The sequence below is a fragment of the Brassica rapa genome, chromosome A02 (assembly GCF_000309985.2).
Source record: "Brassica rapa cultivar Chiifu-401-42 chromosome A02, CAAS_Brap_v3.01, whole genome shotgun sequence".
Taxonomy (NCBI): Eukaryota; Viridiplantae; Streptophyta; class Magnoliopsida; order Brassicales; family Brassicaceae; genus Brassica; species Brassica rapa.
The window spans coordinates 21764025-21780805 of NC_024796.2; the positions used below are offsets into that span (position 1 = coordinate 21764025).

Here is a 16781-nt window from a genome sequence, read left to right on the forward strand (position 1 = left end):
GGGCAAACAAAAGAATACTCCACAAGCCGTCTTCACTTTTTTTTTTTTTTTTTTGAATTATACATGGGTATTATGGCTCCACAGAAATTGTCCAGACTAATCACGTGTTGCCATGTGTCGGTCCCTGGCAATGTCGAAATACTAATTCTCCAATGGCGGGGACTCTAACCCTGGTGGCTTCACCGTATTGGGCTTTTGCCATCGAGTTAATCACCACCAGGCCACAAGCCCTGGTTCGCGTCTTCACTTCTGTTGGATATTATACAGATTCAATGAAAGAGTTTGTACCTACACTTGAAACCAGATCATGATCTGCTTAGGCTTGATATTTATTTACTCAAAATTGAACACTTGGATACACTTTTGTGGCAGGAGCGAGCTTGGCCTAGGACACTCGGTGTAGTCATGCCTCTAATTGCTCCGCTCTGTACCCAACGTACTTTTCAGTATTTCCCACTTCAGGGTTGAGTAAGATTTCCAAGTAGTTTCATATTTTGTTTGCACAGACATGACTATATGGAGCTGAGTACAATTGAGGTTTTTCTAGCTTTCGTAGATGATATCAAGACTTTCGAGTATACATGCTTAGGAGATGTGTACCGATTTATGGATCTGAGAAACATGACTATATTGTGGAGTTATACGACCATGAGATAGCTTTGTAGTGGAAGACCTCATAAAATGGATATTTACATCGATGCATATTTCAGTCTTCGATGAAATTCATATGAAAAGGATCTCTAAAGGTACTAACTATTTTTTTTTTGAAACCTCTAAAGGTAGCTACTTAAAAAAAAGTATAATTTAATATTTTTGAAAAATAGATATAATTTCGAGGAAATATAAAAATATTATTCTTATATTGTAAACTAAAATTGTGATATATTTTATTAAAAATTTAACTTAATTATAGCAATACATTTGACATTTTCATACACTTGATTCGAAATGGTAGTACATAATATATCTTTTAAATAAATTTGTAAAGTAAATAAAATTAGTCAAATGTATAAAAAAACCAATGTACAAATAACATATTCCTAAAAAACAAATAAAAATAAAGAAAATCACCAATCATACTTTAAAAACTAATAATAATATTTGTTTTTGAAATCCTAATCAGTTTGGATGATGTAGGAGGATGTATTCAACTAAGAGTTTCAGATGATTTATATTACAATGACAAATCAATTGTTATTCAAACGAGGATTCTAAAAAACATTTTAAAATTCAGTGTCATTTTATAAAACATTCTCAAATCTACTGTTATTAAACAAAATTTAAGTTGAAGATCTTAGAATGCTTTAAATGTTTTAGGGTGTTTGAGAGGGGATTCTTAGTTATAAAAATAAAAAACCAAATCATATGGTTTTAGATGAGATTCTAGAGTTGTTTACAAAAAATAAAACCAAATTCTAATATTCACCTAAAATCATCAAAAAACTCACTAAAATCAAATCACTTCAAATTTCAGATTCAATACACTCCTGTAGTTTATTTGATAAAAGTTTCTAATAAGTGTGGATATTTTTAATAGTAATGATCAATATTAAATTATTATACAATCTAGATAATTTAAAAATAAAAAAAATTACATTAATTCACTTTTCCATTATCTATCAATATATTTAGAAGAAAATGTATAAGAAAATATAAAATTATCAATGGATTAGAAAACATGTATAAGAGAAAATGATTTATTATTTTTGTACTGAACTTCAACTCTAATTTTAAATGATTGATTTACTTAATTTTATAATTAAGTTAAAACAAAAATTATTATGAAAAATAGTTACACTGATTAAAAAGGAAATGTTATTATTAGTTAGATAAATTTATATTTCTAACAACAACAACAACAAAATAATCATTTCATTGAGGACTAACAAAATATTTTTAAACGTGTATAGAATTGTAAAACGTTTTTTTCAGTTTAAGTATGACGGGTTTACTCCTAGTAGTAGTACATTCTAGGGAAATTGGGCTGTATAACCATCAAAAAAATTATAATTCAATCAATAGCTAAAAATCCTATCTTTTCACTGTTTTCCATGTCTTTTATACTCCCTCAGTTCCTTAAGTTACATATTCTAGAGAAAAAAATTGTTTGAAATTTTTTTTTTTTTACATTTTCAAAAAAACTTAATTGCATTAGTTGAATTTGTATTGGCTTAAAATTCTAGAAAAAAGATAAACACAAAAAAAATATGTAAATTTAATGTGTTTTATTAAAACGTATGAAAAATCTAGAATATGTAACTTTAAAGAACGGAGGGAGTATAATATTCTCATATTACCCTATATTATAACCGGCAAACCTGAAAGGAAAAATAAATTAATTAATAACTATTAGATTACAAAAATAATCGTGTCCATTGCATAATCACACAACCTCTCATAATAATTTGTTTTTTGTTGTGAATGAAGAGGGGAACTTGTGTGTATTATTAGGTCGACCAACTGGTCTTTATATACATATGGTAATGACGGTCTAAGTACTGGATCGACATGAGATCGTACTTATCCTTAACTAGATAATGACTAGCAATACGTAAGATAAACACCAACTATAATTTAGATAAACACAAGAGTAGATAGGCGCCAGTATGATCCTGCGGATGGGCTTGGCCCGTCTTGCTACACGGGCTGATAAATGGGTCGATCACTAAATGGTTTATAACACTCCCCCTTGATCGACACATCCGGTCAAGGTTCATTCATGCTTTGGATGTTGCCTCATTAAAACCTCTCTTGACAAACCCAAAACCCAATGTGGTAAAAGAGAAAACAAGACAGGAAAAAGAGTACAACACATGAACTCCCCCTGATGAATGCATCACCGAAGATCCTTCAGTCGACGCATGCCTATCTTCCATATGAGCTTCTTGAACGTTGAGGTTGGTAGTGACTTGGTGAAGAGGTCGGCTGAATTCTCACTTGAACGGACTTGCAACACTTGGACCTCTCCTGCCTTCTGAAGCTCGTGTGTAAAGAAGAACTTAGGAAGAATATGTTTCGTCCTATCTCCTTTAATGTATCCATCCTTAAGATGTGCGATGCATGCTGTGTTATCCTCGTATAGGATGGTCGGTGGATCCTTTCCTTTGATCATACCACAAGTGGTACGAATATGCTGTGTCATGGATCTCATCCATACACTCTCACGGCTGGCTTCATGCATGGCTAATATTTCTGCGTGGTTAGAGGATGTGGCTGCCATGGTCTGCTTCATGGACCGCCAGGATATAGCTGTCCCACCGTGTGTAAATACATAACCAGTCTGAGATCTAGCATAATGTGGATCAGAGAGATAACCTGCATCAGCAAAACCAACTAAATCTTCCTTAGATTTGTTAGTAAACATAAGACCCAAGTCTTTCGTTCCTTGTAGGTAACGAAGTATATGCTTAATCCCGTTCCAGTGCCTTTGGGTCGGACATGAGCTGAACCTAGAAAGTAAGTTCACAGCAAAGCTGATGTTTGGTCGTGTGTGGCCAGCTAAATACATCAGAGCTCCTATGGCACTGAGATAAGACACTTCGGGACCAAGGACTTCCTCATTTTTCTTCTTCGGACCAAATGGGTCAGTGTCCGGACCAAGACTTCTCACGACCATGGGGCTAGTCAATGGGTGAGACTGGTCCATATTAAATCTTTTGAGTACTTTTTCTGTATATGCCTTTTGATGCACAAGAATTCCATCTTTCATATACTCAAGTTGCAATCCCAAACAAAACTTTGTTTTTCCAAGATCTTTCATCTCGAATTCTTTCTTGAGATATTCAACAGTTTGGGAAATTTCTCCAGAGGTTCCTAGGATATTTAAATCATCTACATATACTGCATTGATTACAAAGCCCTTATTGAACTTCTTTATGAATATGCATGGGCAGATCTGGTCGTTTTTGTATCCTTCTTTCAGGAGATATTCGGACAGTCTATTGTACCACATTCGACCTGATTGCTTTAATCCATAAAGAGACTTGTTCAATCTGATACAATGTTGTTCTCGAGAACTCTCCTTGTTTTTCAATTCAATACCATCTGGAATTTTCATGTATATCTCATTATCCAGTGGACCATATAAGTAGGCAGTTACAACATCCATTAACCGCATATCAAGACCTTCTCTTACAGCCAAACTTATTAGAAATCTTAAGGTCGTAGCATCCACCACAGGGGAATAAGTTTCCTCATAATCTATTCCTGGTCTTTGTGAGAATCCTTGTGCAACAAGTCGTGCTTTATATCTCACAACTTCTCCTTTCTCATTTCTTTTTCTCACAAAAACCCATTTGTATCCCACTGGTTTTATGTTGTGAGGTGTCCGGATGATCTGTCCAAACACTCCTCTCTTTTTCAGTGATTCTAACTCCACATTAATGGCTTCTTTCCATTTCAACCAATCTGGTCGTTGCATACATTCTAGTATAGATGTGGGTTCTAGATCCTCATTATCCATCAATTCGACTGCTACATTATAAGAAAATATATCATTCATGTCGACATGTTTTCTGTTCCATTTCCTTCCAGACATGACATAATTTATTGAGATCTCATTATTGTCAGGAACTTCATTACCTTGATTCTTAGCGTCCCAAGTATCTTTTGGTGGTACATGAGTTTCCTTTTCCATGTCTAGAGTTTCCATTTTGTCGGATTTCTTTGCACTCTTTCTTTTCCGAACTTCTTTGTCTTTGGAACCTACTGGTCTACCACGTTTCAATTGTGGTTTAGACGTAGTAGCAGCCTTATTATGTCCATCACGGACATCAAGTCTTATTGGTGCATTTGCAGCTAGTATGTATGACTTGGTTACTCTATTTGGGTCAGCAAAGGAATCTGGCAATCTGTTAGCTAGCTCTTGAAGATGTATAATCTTCAGGACTTCTAGATCACAATCTCTAGTCCGAGGATCCTGCCATGTTAAGGATGTTTGATTCCATTTTATATCCTGTACCAGCTTACCATAATCTCCCCCTAATGCTGGATACTGGGATTCATCAAAATGACAATCCGCGAACCTGGCCTTAAACAAATCACCTGTTGTTGGCTCTAGGTACTTAATAATAGAAGGGGAATCGTATCCAACATATACTCCCATCCTCCTCTGAGGTCTCATCTTTGTTCTCTGTGGTGGTGCTATAGGCACTTGGACGGCACATCCAAAAACTCTTAGATGGGATATATCTGGCTCATGACCCGTTAGTAGTTGGGATGGCGAGTATTTGTGCTCACTAGATGGCCTGATGCGAATTAGCTCAGCTGCATGTAGTACTGCATGTCCCCAAGCTGATACTGGGAGTTTGGTATTCATTAAGAGTGGCCGGGCAATCAGTTGGATCCGTTTTATAAAGGATTCAGCCAGGCCATTCTGAGTATGGACATGTGCTACAGAATGCTCCACACTTACCCCCATGGACATAAAATAGTCATTAAAAGCTTGGGAAGTGAATTCACTTGCATTGTCTAGACGTATAGTCTTTAATAGAAAATCTGGAAAATGTGCTCTCAGTCTTAGTATCTGAGCCAGCAATCTTGCAAGTGCTAGATTACGAGTTGATAGGAGACAAACATGTGACCATCTTGTGGATGCATCAATCAGGACCATAAAATATCTAAATGTCCCACAGGATGGGTGTATTGGTCCACAAATATCAACTTGTATTCTTTCTAGGAAATTTGTCACTTCCTTATTCACTTTGGTACGTGATGTCTTAGTAATTAGTTTCCCTTGTGAGCAGGCTTCACATGTGATATTCTTAGGGATAACTCTTTTTGTTTTCAAACTGTGACCATTTGAATTTGATATGAGTTTTCGCATCATGTTCGAACCGGGGTGTCCCAGCCGATTGTGCCAAAGAGTGAACTCTTCTTTGAATTCTTTATTCAAGATGGCATTAGCCTCAACAAGACTGGTCTGGGCATAATAAAGACCAGTCCCACACGCAGGTACAGTCTCAAAGACTTTCTTATTGCCTTGGGTGATTTTATAAATCTGTAGGAATTCTTTACTTCCTTCACCCATTGTTTCGATATGGAAACCATTCAGTCTTATGTCTTTAATGCTCAATAGACTTCTGTTTGAGCTAGGTGAGTACAAAGCATCTTCAATCTCAAGATGTGTACCTTTTGGCAATAAGATATTGGCGTGGCCATAGCCTTCAATTAAGCTAGCCGTGCCAGCTATAGTGGTGATGTTAGCTACCTTATGTGTGAGATGTATGAAAAATCGTTTGTCTCTCAAAATGGTGTGGCTGGTGCCACTGTCCACCACGATTGTATCCATTCCACTTTTCATTCTTCAAAAACAATAATCATAAAGTTAATGAACAAATAATAAAATTTTCAGAGATGGTATCTTTAATGATCTAATTCTTAGGCATATGAGAAATGAAAAAAAAATTTATTCTTTCATAAGGATAAAGTTAAATCCAAAGCCAAACACTGATAAATAATCTTAAAGAACACCAAATCCAGGGGAAAACAATAAAAAAACGATATGGAATTTTAATTCCTTATTTCAGTATGTCTGAAGTTTCAAACTCCATGTGATCAACTTTGTCTGACTCGTGCTGGTGATCCTGGACGTCTTCCAAGTCATCATCATCATCATCATCTCCATCATATCCCGGGTCTCGAACCATGTTAGCTTCCGGGTTTCTTTTTAAGCTCTCCATGTAAAGCTCACACAAATGCTTAGGAGTTCGGCAATTATTTGCCCAATGATTACCCATACCACATCTGTGGCATCGATCAGCTTTGATCTGTGGTTTAAAAGACACACTACGGCCTCGGCCACGACCACGGCTAAAGCCGGGTGTGGTACCGCGACCACGTCCTCGCCCGTGTGCTTTAAAAGAACCACGACCTCGTCCTTGACTTCTTCCACGGTTTGGACCGGGATGGTCATTGTGTTGGACAAGGTTACTCTCTTTCTTTGGCTCTATAGCCAGCTTAGAGATGTCGGGTAATGGAGCTGTACCAGGAGGTCTCATCTCACTGTTTTTCAATAACAGTTCGTTGTTAGCTTCAGCCAACAAGAGACATTCTATCAACTCAGTATATGTGGCGAAATTCCTCTCTCTGTACTGCTGTTGCAATACCCTGTTGGTTTGAGGAAACGTGGAGAGAGTTTTATTAAGCATCTCTTCCTCGGTTACTTTTTCACCACATAACCTTAACAAGGACACAATTCTGAACAGGACTGAGTTGTACTCGTCTACTGATTTGTAGTCCAAGAACCTTATGTGTTTCCAATCATATTGAGCGTTTGGAAGCAACACCGTTTTCTGGTGGTCATATCTTCGCTGTAAAGCGATCCAAAGGTCAAATGGATTTTCCATGGTCATGTACTGAGTTTTCAAGTTCTCTTGGAGATGGTGGCGTATCATGTAGATAGCTCTATACTTGTCTTTGTCACTGGAATTGTTGTCTTCGGTGATTGTGTCACCAAGATTTTTTGATCGCAGCATGATCTTTGCATCAAGCGCCCATTCCAGGTAGTTGTCACCATTGCTTTTCAAAGCACTGAAATCAAGATTCGCAATCTTTGACATCTGAAAAATATTTGTAGTTTATCCCCATTAGTAAGAAAATAATCGGATCATTCACATACTCTTTCAGTCGGATACAAGCAATGCAAGTAAATAACAAGATTTTTTTTTTCAATGATCCAAACGATTTCATGTATATGCAGGAAGGTAAAGTTAAACCTATACATCTAGGATAAAGTTAAATCCATTGCAAGAAATCTGATCAGTTTTATCAATTTTCGACATGAAAGTAAACTAATCAGTATGAATGATCTATCCTAATCAGATGATTTCATGTGATATGCAGGAAGGTAAAGTTAAACCTATACAAAATCGAGATAAAGTTAAATCCATGCATGAAATCAGATTAGTATACATTTTCAAAAAAAATGCAATCATTTCTTACTTTTATTTGTTTTCGATATTTATCAAATCAGATTAAATATAATGATTTGATAATGCTAGTATATCAGTAATAATCCGAAATTTATTTATTTTCAGATAAATACTAGCAATTCCTATTCCTAGTAGGATTAGGAAAAAAAATAAATCGATATTTTTTCTGATAAATGCTGAAAATCCTTTTTTTTATTTAAGATAAAGATATAAGGTTTTAAAAAATAGGAAAATCGAATTAAAATATATAATATATTGTTTTCAGTCGGATTTATCAAAAAAATCGGATTTATCTTTAAAAATTTCAGATTTATCTATAAGAAAAATCGGATTTATCTTACAAATATTTTTCAGATGTCAAAGATTGCGAATCTTGATTTCAGTGCTTTGAAAAGCAATGGTGACAACTACCTGGAATGGGCGCTTGATGCAAAGATCATGCTGCGATCAAAAGATCTTGGTGACACAATCACCGAAGACAACAATTCCAGTGACAAAGACAAGTATAGAGCTATCTACATGATACGCCACCATCTCCAAGAGAACTTGAAAACTCAGTACATGACCATGGAAAATCTATATGACCTTTGGATCGCTTTACAGCAAAGATATGACCATCAGAAAACGGTGTTGCTTCCAAAGGCTCAATATGATTGGAAACACAAGTTCCCCTCTTCATTCACAACACGTGAATGAAGAGGGGAACTTGTGTGTATTATTAGGTCGACCAACTGGTCTTTATATACATATGGTAATGACGGTCTAAGTACTGGATCGACATGAGATCGTACTTATCCTTAACTAGATAATGACTAGCAATACGTAAGATAAACACCAACTATAATGTAGATAAACACAAGAGTAGATAGGCGCCAGTATGATCCTGCGGATGGGCTTGGCCCGTCTTGCTACACGGGCTGATAAATGGGTCGATCACTAAATGGATCGTGCTGATAACGTGTTGTGAATGAAGAGGGGAACTTGTGTGTATTATTAGGTCGACCAACTGGTCTTTATATACATATGGTAATGACGGTCTAAGTACTGGATCGACATGAGATCGTACTTATCCTTAACTAGATAATGACTAGCAATACGTAAGATAAATACCAACTATAATGTAGATAAACACAAGAGTAGATAGGCGCCAGTATGATCCTGCGGATGGGCTTGGCCCGTCTTGCTACACGGGCTGATAAATGGGTCGATCACTAAATGGTTTATAACATTTTTCTTATTCTTCTATGTTTCTTTATCTCCCTCTCAATATCTGTTTTTTTTAATACTACGAACACATCGCTGCTACCATTTCCTCTCCACCACCGTCTCCATCCATGTCTCCTCACTTCCTCTCATTGTCTCTTCTTCTCCTCCATCTTCTGTGGTCGTTTCTTCTCCTCCTTGATCAACCTTAGCACCAGCTTTTCTACTAATCATATCATCTCCTTCGTCTCCTCATTATTCTCTTTCATTACTCTATTAACTCCACATCCGGTCATTCAGTTGCAATATACTATTTGTATTGTTATATTCTATTTGGTAAAAGTAGAATATAAATGTTGATGTATAATAAATAAATATTTGTTATGTTTGTAAGCTTATTTACTATTTGTATGTGCGCTTTATTTTATTTATTGATATACGGTCATTGTACTCTAAATTTGATAGTTCTCTTCTCTAAAATTTTGTAAAATTCTTTTGATATTAAATTGATTTTATTCGAATGTTTGACAAAGGTAAGAAATTTAGTTTCATGGATTTTTTTTATCAACCACGACTAATTTTCGCGTACTATTTTACAGAGTTGCTTAACTAATGTAAATGGAGTAGACTACCCGTTCTATACTATTTATACAGGATTCATACTATGTCGTGTGCATTAAAAAAAATTGGCAGCTTATTATATAGATTATGTTTGGGTTTATAATTCAGTGACTAGGGTTTAGATTTAGTAATGAGGGTTTTGTCTTGGTTTTTAGTATTTAAGTGGGTGGGTTGGGTTTAATATTTCATTACATACAATGGCTGATAAACTAAACTATTATAATAAAAACATTTATAGATTATATATGGGTTTATAGTTTACCGATTAGGATTTAGATTTATTATAATTAGGGGTTTGGGTATAGCATTTAACGGTTGTGGGAGGGTTTAACATGTAAGGGTTAGAGTTCAGGTTGGGATCCTATACTACTTCACGATATGGAATAGAACATACACAAACTTTCTCTAAAATATTTAGTAAGAACATTTACAAATAATATTTGGGTTTATAGTTTACTGATTAGGGTTTGAATTTACTAATTAGAAGTTTGAGTATAGTATTTTGATATCTTGCATATTTGCATTGTTTTATCCATTCATTCATAAACATTTTCATCATATAGATTAGGATTTAGACATGTTTAGGTTGCATTTTGCATACATGAGTCTCTATTAGGTACTGGAGTACCACATGAGGTTATTTGGAGCTCAAAAGAGGTGAAAAGGTGACCATTGGACGAACCGAGCATGGGAGCGACCTCCCAGAGCGACATCACGAAGTCGCTGTGTCCCACTTCTCAGAGCGACCTTCCTAAAGCGACGCCATGAAGTCGCTCGCGTTCTCATTACTCCGAACAGTCTTAGATGACCCTGGAGCGACCTCTCAGAGCGACCTACCAAGGTCGCTCCCGATCCAGAGCGACCCGTTGGAGCGACACACCAAAGTCGCTCGCGACCTCTCGCCCGGAGACACCAAAAATCGGCCCTGGAGCGACTTCCCGGAGCGACACCTGCAAGTCGCTCCGCGTTATTTTGCTGCCGAAAATCATGATTTCTCAAGGACCTTTTTGCAATTTATTTTGGACGTTTTGCACTTGGAAAAACCTATGTTTTAAACATCTTTTGCAGCCACCAGGCAGATTATCTTTGGATCTATTGAGAAATACACAAAAACTCTCTTGAAAAGTTCATCTCTTGGATTTCGATTGTTATGTTCTTGTGTTATTGTTGATTTCTTATCTATTTCTCTACATGATTAATCTGAAATCCAATATGGATTTAAGAGGAATCATGAAGATTAGTGAGTAATCACCTTTTGAATTCATGGATTAGGGAGATTAAGGGTGATTAGGTTAGAGCTAGGATGTTTTAGTGTAGATCATTCATATTTTCTTGCTAGTAGAGTAATCATAATGCATCTTCTGAGTTGGCCACTCAGTTGTTGATCCTTAGGCATTTCTCACCCGAAAGGTGTTCGATGAAATGCCCGAGACAACTCTCCTAGGCTTTTAGTATACTTTGCCAAAGACATTTGTTGTTAAAGATGCTAAGATAGCTAATAGACCTGTTAGTAATGATTGCTTTCATATTATTCAACCAAAGACATTTGATGTTTGAGATATGTTAGCAAATGAGCATTCATCTAGACATAGAGCTTGCTTAGAATTGTGTCTAGGCTTAAGGTTGATAGTTTGATTGATCATTTGCCATCCTTAGTTCGATACTTGATCACCCAAGGTCTAATCCCTATGCCCATGAGTTCTCTTTTCCCTTAGTCAAGAAAGTATCATTCTTTTATTGCTTTCTAGTATTAGTAGTAGTTTAAAACCCATCTAAATCATTGGTTGCACTTAGATTAAGTGAGTACTTGCATCCTCGGTGCTTTGATATCCCTCAGAACTGGTTCGACAATCATTTATACTACAACATTTGTCTTACGAGCCTTGAAAACTCCTAACATCAAATTGGCGCCGTTGCCAAATTCTGAGTAGATTTAAACATTGAGATTTAGTCACTTGCTTGAGACTAAGTCATTTTTATTTTCTTTTGTTACTGATTCTCTTTCTTCACCTCCCTTACTCTACAGGTGTATGAACTTGAGGAGCAGGTGTCCATCAAACCTAGTTCCAAGAGCTGCAGACATTAGAGCTTTAGAGAGAGAGTGTGCTAGAAAGAGAAGAGAAGAAGAGAAACAGGCTCACTTGCAGAGATTGGATACTGATATGGGAGACATACCTCAGGATGATGCTGCCGCCAATGGAGCTAACAACGTTCCACCAAACCAACAGCGAGCAGCTCGACCCATTGGCACTTATGACCGCCCCAACATTCATGGTCATAGATTGGGAATCCGAGCACCAGATGTAGCAGCCAACAACTTTGAGATCAAATCAGGACTCCTCAATGTGATTGAGAACAACAAGTATCATGGCTTGGCTCTAGAGAATCCATTTGATCACTTGGACAGGTTCGACAGCTACTGTGGGTTGTCAAAAACCAATGGTGTGTCCGAAGATGCCTTAAAACTCAAGCTATTCCCTTTCTCTTTGGGGGATAAGGCACGTCAGTGGGAGAAGTCTCTACCCAGTGACTCCATCACCACTTGGGATGACTGCAAAAAAGCATTCTTGGAGAAGTTCTTCTCTACTTCAAGAACTGCTAAGCTTAGAAACGAGATTTCCAGCTTTCAACAGAAGAACTTGGAAGGCTTCAGTGAAGCCTGGGAGAGATTCAAGGGCTACCAAGCTCAATGTCCACACCATGGCTTTTCTAAGGAGAGCTTGCTGAGCACATTCTACCGTGGTGCTCTTCCTAAGTACAGAGCCAGACTGGATACAGCTAGCAATGGGTTCTTCTTGGGGAGAACTGAGGAGGATGCAGAAGAGCTGGTTGACAACATGGTAAAGAGTGATGCAGTCTACAGTGGAGACCACGACAGAGGCAGTAGAACAGATGATAAGCAGACGAGGAAAGAGATCAAAGCTTTGGAAGACAAGATCGACCTACTCATTGCTGAAAAAGCAACCCAAGAGCAGCTGAAGTTTGTTGGTAACTCCAAGCAGGAAGATCCACTTGCTGTCAATGAGGTTGAGGGTTTGGAAGGTCAAGAGGAGTTGTGTTTCATAACAACAATGGTAGCTGGTACAAAAAGGAGCCCAACTTTCAGTACAACAACTACCAACAAAAATCCTATCCAACAACCAACAGAGTGGTTATCCGCCAAGAAACAACCAGCAAGGCAGCTATCAGCCTCAGCAAAACCCCTTTGTCTGGTTCCTCTGCTCCTCAAGAGAGCAGCACTGATACCTTACTGAAACAAATCTTGGAGTCTCAGACTAGAAGTGAGAAGCATGTTGGTTATGAGTTGAAGAACCTTCATTCCAAGATTGATGGGAGCTACAATGAGCTCAACAACAAATTCTCACACCTTGCTTCTACAGTCAAGAATTTAGAGAATCAGTTTGCTTCCATGAACACTCACCAGAATCGCCAGCAAGGATCTCTACCTGGAAAATCTGACCAAAATCCCAAGGAAGCCAAAGCTATCACCCTTAGGAGTGGTAAGCAGTTACCTCCTAGAACCCTCACCAAGGATGCTGAGAAACTAGGTGAGGGGGTTGCCATCAACATAGATGATGAAGTGGTGATTGTTGATGAGAAGATCAATGACGAGATCTTGGAGAAGATAGTGGAAGCCAAAGGTAAAGGAAAGGTTCTTTTGTTCCAGCAAGTGAAAGTTCTTCCTTATGAACCCAAACTTCCATTCCCTGGTAGATTCAAGAAGCAGCTGCTAGAGAAGTACAAGGCTCTGTTTGAGAAGCAAATGAGTGAAGCTCAGGTTGCAATGCCCATCATCGATGCTTTCATGTTGATTCCTCAATACAGCAAGTTCCTGAAAGATGTTGTAGCTGCAAAGAAGAAGGAGATGGAAGGCATGATGATTCTTACCCATGAGTGCAATGCCATCATCCAGAGGCTTGATGTTCCAGAGAAATTAGAGGATCCAGGAAGCTTCACACTACCTTGTGCTCTTGGACCTATGGTATTTGAGAAAAGTCTCTGCGATTTGGGAGCGAGTGTCAGCTTGATGCCTTTGTCTGTTGCAAAGAAGCTTGGATTCACTCAGTACAAGAAGTGTAGACTCTCTCTGGTGTTAGCTGATCGTTCAGTGAAGTATCCTGTGGGCATCTTAGAGGACCTCCATGTGAAGATTGGAAGATATGAGATACCTACAGATTTTGTGGTGCTTGAGATGGGTGAGGAGGCTCGAGACCCATTGATTCTAAGAAGGCCATTCTTAGCTACAGCAGGAGCTATTGTTAATGTGAAGGAAGTCACGATTGATCTCCATTTGGGTAAAGAGAACATCCTCCACTTTGACATCAAAGGGAAAATGAGGAAACCAACTGTGTTCGGGCAAGCCTTCTACATTGAAGAGATGGCCACTCCTGCTGATGAGCACCTTGAAGAGTTACCACCTGAGGACGACGAGGAGGGAGCATCTTCCTCTACTCATTCCCCATAGAAGGTAACCCACCACACTCTCTTGTATATACCATTTTATTTTTGCATATTAGTCTTCTTTTCGGTATCTCTCTCTCTACTTGACAACACAGAGACTGTGTAACTCAAGTTTGGGGGAGGTACCAAGTATTTGATCATGTTTGCTTTGATGTTGTTTCATTGAGTCATGCATTGCATACCTATTTGCATAGAAAAAAAAAATCAATCATTTAGTTTGCATCATTTGCATTTTTAGGAGAGTCTAAAGCATATAGGTTGCATTCACTTGCATTGGGAGCAATGATTTTGAATGCCTTGTAAAGAACACTACGTTGCACCTGAGTAGCTTTTGCACCTCTCAAAAAGACTTGTATGTTTCGAGCCTTGAAAACTCTTCCTGAAACTTGTTGATTGCTGAAACTCAGTCTTTGAAGCCAACTACGACCTTATTTGAACTGAACGAACTTAATGCTTCTTGCTCATGGTCCCTTGTGTACTGAGTCATGGCTATACACACTTGAGTTGTCACATCTTTATACCAATCTTTTTTGACAAACTCTAGTGGTAGACCACTCCCAAAACCTTTTCCTCCTTTTAAGCTTTCATTGTTTGATGAGTGAGGCCTTTTTCGGAAAGTCTTACATGTGCATAATGTTGAGAGTATCGGGAACGACAATGCTTGATCTTCATTCTTGCTAGATTGGGCACTCTATTGTCTAGCTATAGGTGGGGGTGAGTGTTGTGATTATGATTTGGGAGAAATGAAAAAGGAAAAGAATAGACTCTTTGTGCTTAAGTGAATTGTTTTATTGGGATCAGTAGAGAAGCCTCTAGCTCAAGTTTTGAAAAGTCTTGGCCCCCAGCCTAAAAAAATAAAAAAATAAAAAAAAAATAAAGGAAAAATAAAATAAAAAGGGGGTTAGCAAAGTTGTTAAGAGCTAAGAAATGTTTTGAGGTTGTGAAAAATCCCTTGTAGATTTCAAAGAGAAAGAGTTGATGTTCTTAGGATCTTTTGGTGAGAGATGTGAGTTGGGTTTGACATTGGAAAATGATTGTGTGATTTGTATGTTTGGGAAAAGGGTAGAACAATGGAGATTGAACATTGTATGCATGAGTTGATCCCTTTCTTAGATATATTATGTGCAATGTCAAGGCTACTTGTTCGAGAGTCTTAAAGAGAGTAAACCACCCTTAAAGATCATATATCTTGAACCTCTTGACTCTTTTAAATAAAAGCCTTCCCTTACCCAACCAAATGATTTGGACCAACTGACCATTTGCAAGAATTCACCTGATGTTTTATGCTTAATGAATATGATAGTTGGTTGATTTGAATGTGTGGATGCTTGATGATGAGTGTAAAGGCAGAATGAGTTGAGATAGGCCTAGAGAAGCTAGAGTGTGATAAGAGAGTGAGCTCATGTTAGATTAGATGTTGAATTGAGTGCTAGTTGTGTTCCTTTTGGATATGAGCTCTCTCCCTATGAGTTTTAGAAAGTTCACTTGCGGACAAGTAAAGGACTAGTGTGGGGGAGTTGATATCTTGCATATTTGCATTGTTTTATCCATTCATTCATAAACATTTTCATCATATAGATTAGGATTTAGACATGTTTAGGTTGCATTTTGCATACATGAGTCTCTATTAGGTACTGGAGTACCACATGAGGTTATTTGGAGCTCAAAAGAGGTGAAAAGGTGACCATTGGACGAACCGAGCATAGGAGCGACCTCCCGGAGCGACATCACGAAGTCGATGTGTCCCACTTCTCAGAGCGACCTTCCTAAAGCGACGCCATGAAGTCGCTCGCGTTCTCATTACTCCGAACAGTCTTAGATGACCCTGGAGCGACCTCTCAGAGCGACCTACCAAGGTCGCTCCCGATCCAGAGCGACCCGTTGGAGCGACACACCAAAGTCGCTCGCGACCTCTCGCCCGGAGACACCAAAAATCGGCCCTGGAGCGACTTCCCGGAGCGACACCTGCAAGTCGCTCCGCGTTATTTTGCTGCCGAAAATCATGATTTCTCAAGGACCTTTTTGCAATTTATTTTGGACGTTTTGCACTTGGAAAAACCTATGTTTTAAACATCTTTTGCAGCCACCAGGCAGATTATCTTTGGATCTATTGAGAAATACACAAAAACTCTCTTGAAAAGTTCATCTCTTGGATTTCGATTGTTATGTTCTTGTGTTATTGTTGATTTCTTATCTATTTCTCTACATGATTAATCTGAAATCCAATATGGATTTAAGAGGAATCATGAAGATTAGTGAGTAATCACCTTTTGAATTCATGGGTTAGGGAGATTAAGGGTGATTAGGTTAGAGCTAGGATGTTTTAGTGTAGATCATTCATATTTCCTTGCTAGTAGAGTAATCATAATGCATCTTCTGAGTTGGCCACTCAGTTGTTGATCCTTAGGCATTTCTGACCTGAAAGGTGTTCGATGAAATGCCCGAGACAACTCTCCTAGGCTTTTAGTATACTTTGCCAAAGACATTTGTTGTTAAAGATGCTAAGATAGCTAATAGACCTGTTAGTAATGATTGCTTTCATATTATTCAACCAAAGACATTTGA

The 16781-nt window shown here is 37.9% G+C and overlaps 1 protein-coding gene and 1 non-coding gene across 2 annotated transcripts; both read right to left on the minus strand.

Moving 5' to 3' along the window:
- Positions 1–6518: 6518 nt before the first annotated feature.
- LOC103853622 lies at positions 6519–7559 on the minus strand. The gene has a single exon (XM_033285272.1). The coding sequence runs from the start codon at positions 7557–7559 to the stop codon at positions 6519–6521; it is 1041 nt and encodes a 346-aa protein (XP_033141163.1).
- Positions 7560–12355: 4796 nt separating this feature from the next.
- Positions 12356–12462, minus strand: LOC117132212. Its single transcript, XR_004455772.1, has one exon. It is a non-coding gene; the product is annotated as a small nucleolar RNA R71 (small nucleolar RNA).
- Positions 12463–16781: the final 4319 nt, after the last annotated feature.

Coding starts and splice junctions, on each gene's coding strand:
- LOC103853622 (XM_033285272.1), bottom strand. CDS start 7,559: ATGTCAAAGATTGCGAATCTTGATTTCAGTGCTTTGAAAAGCAATGGT.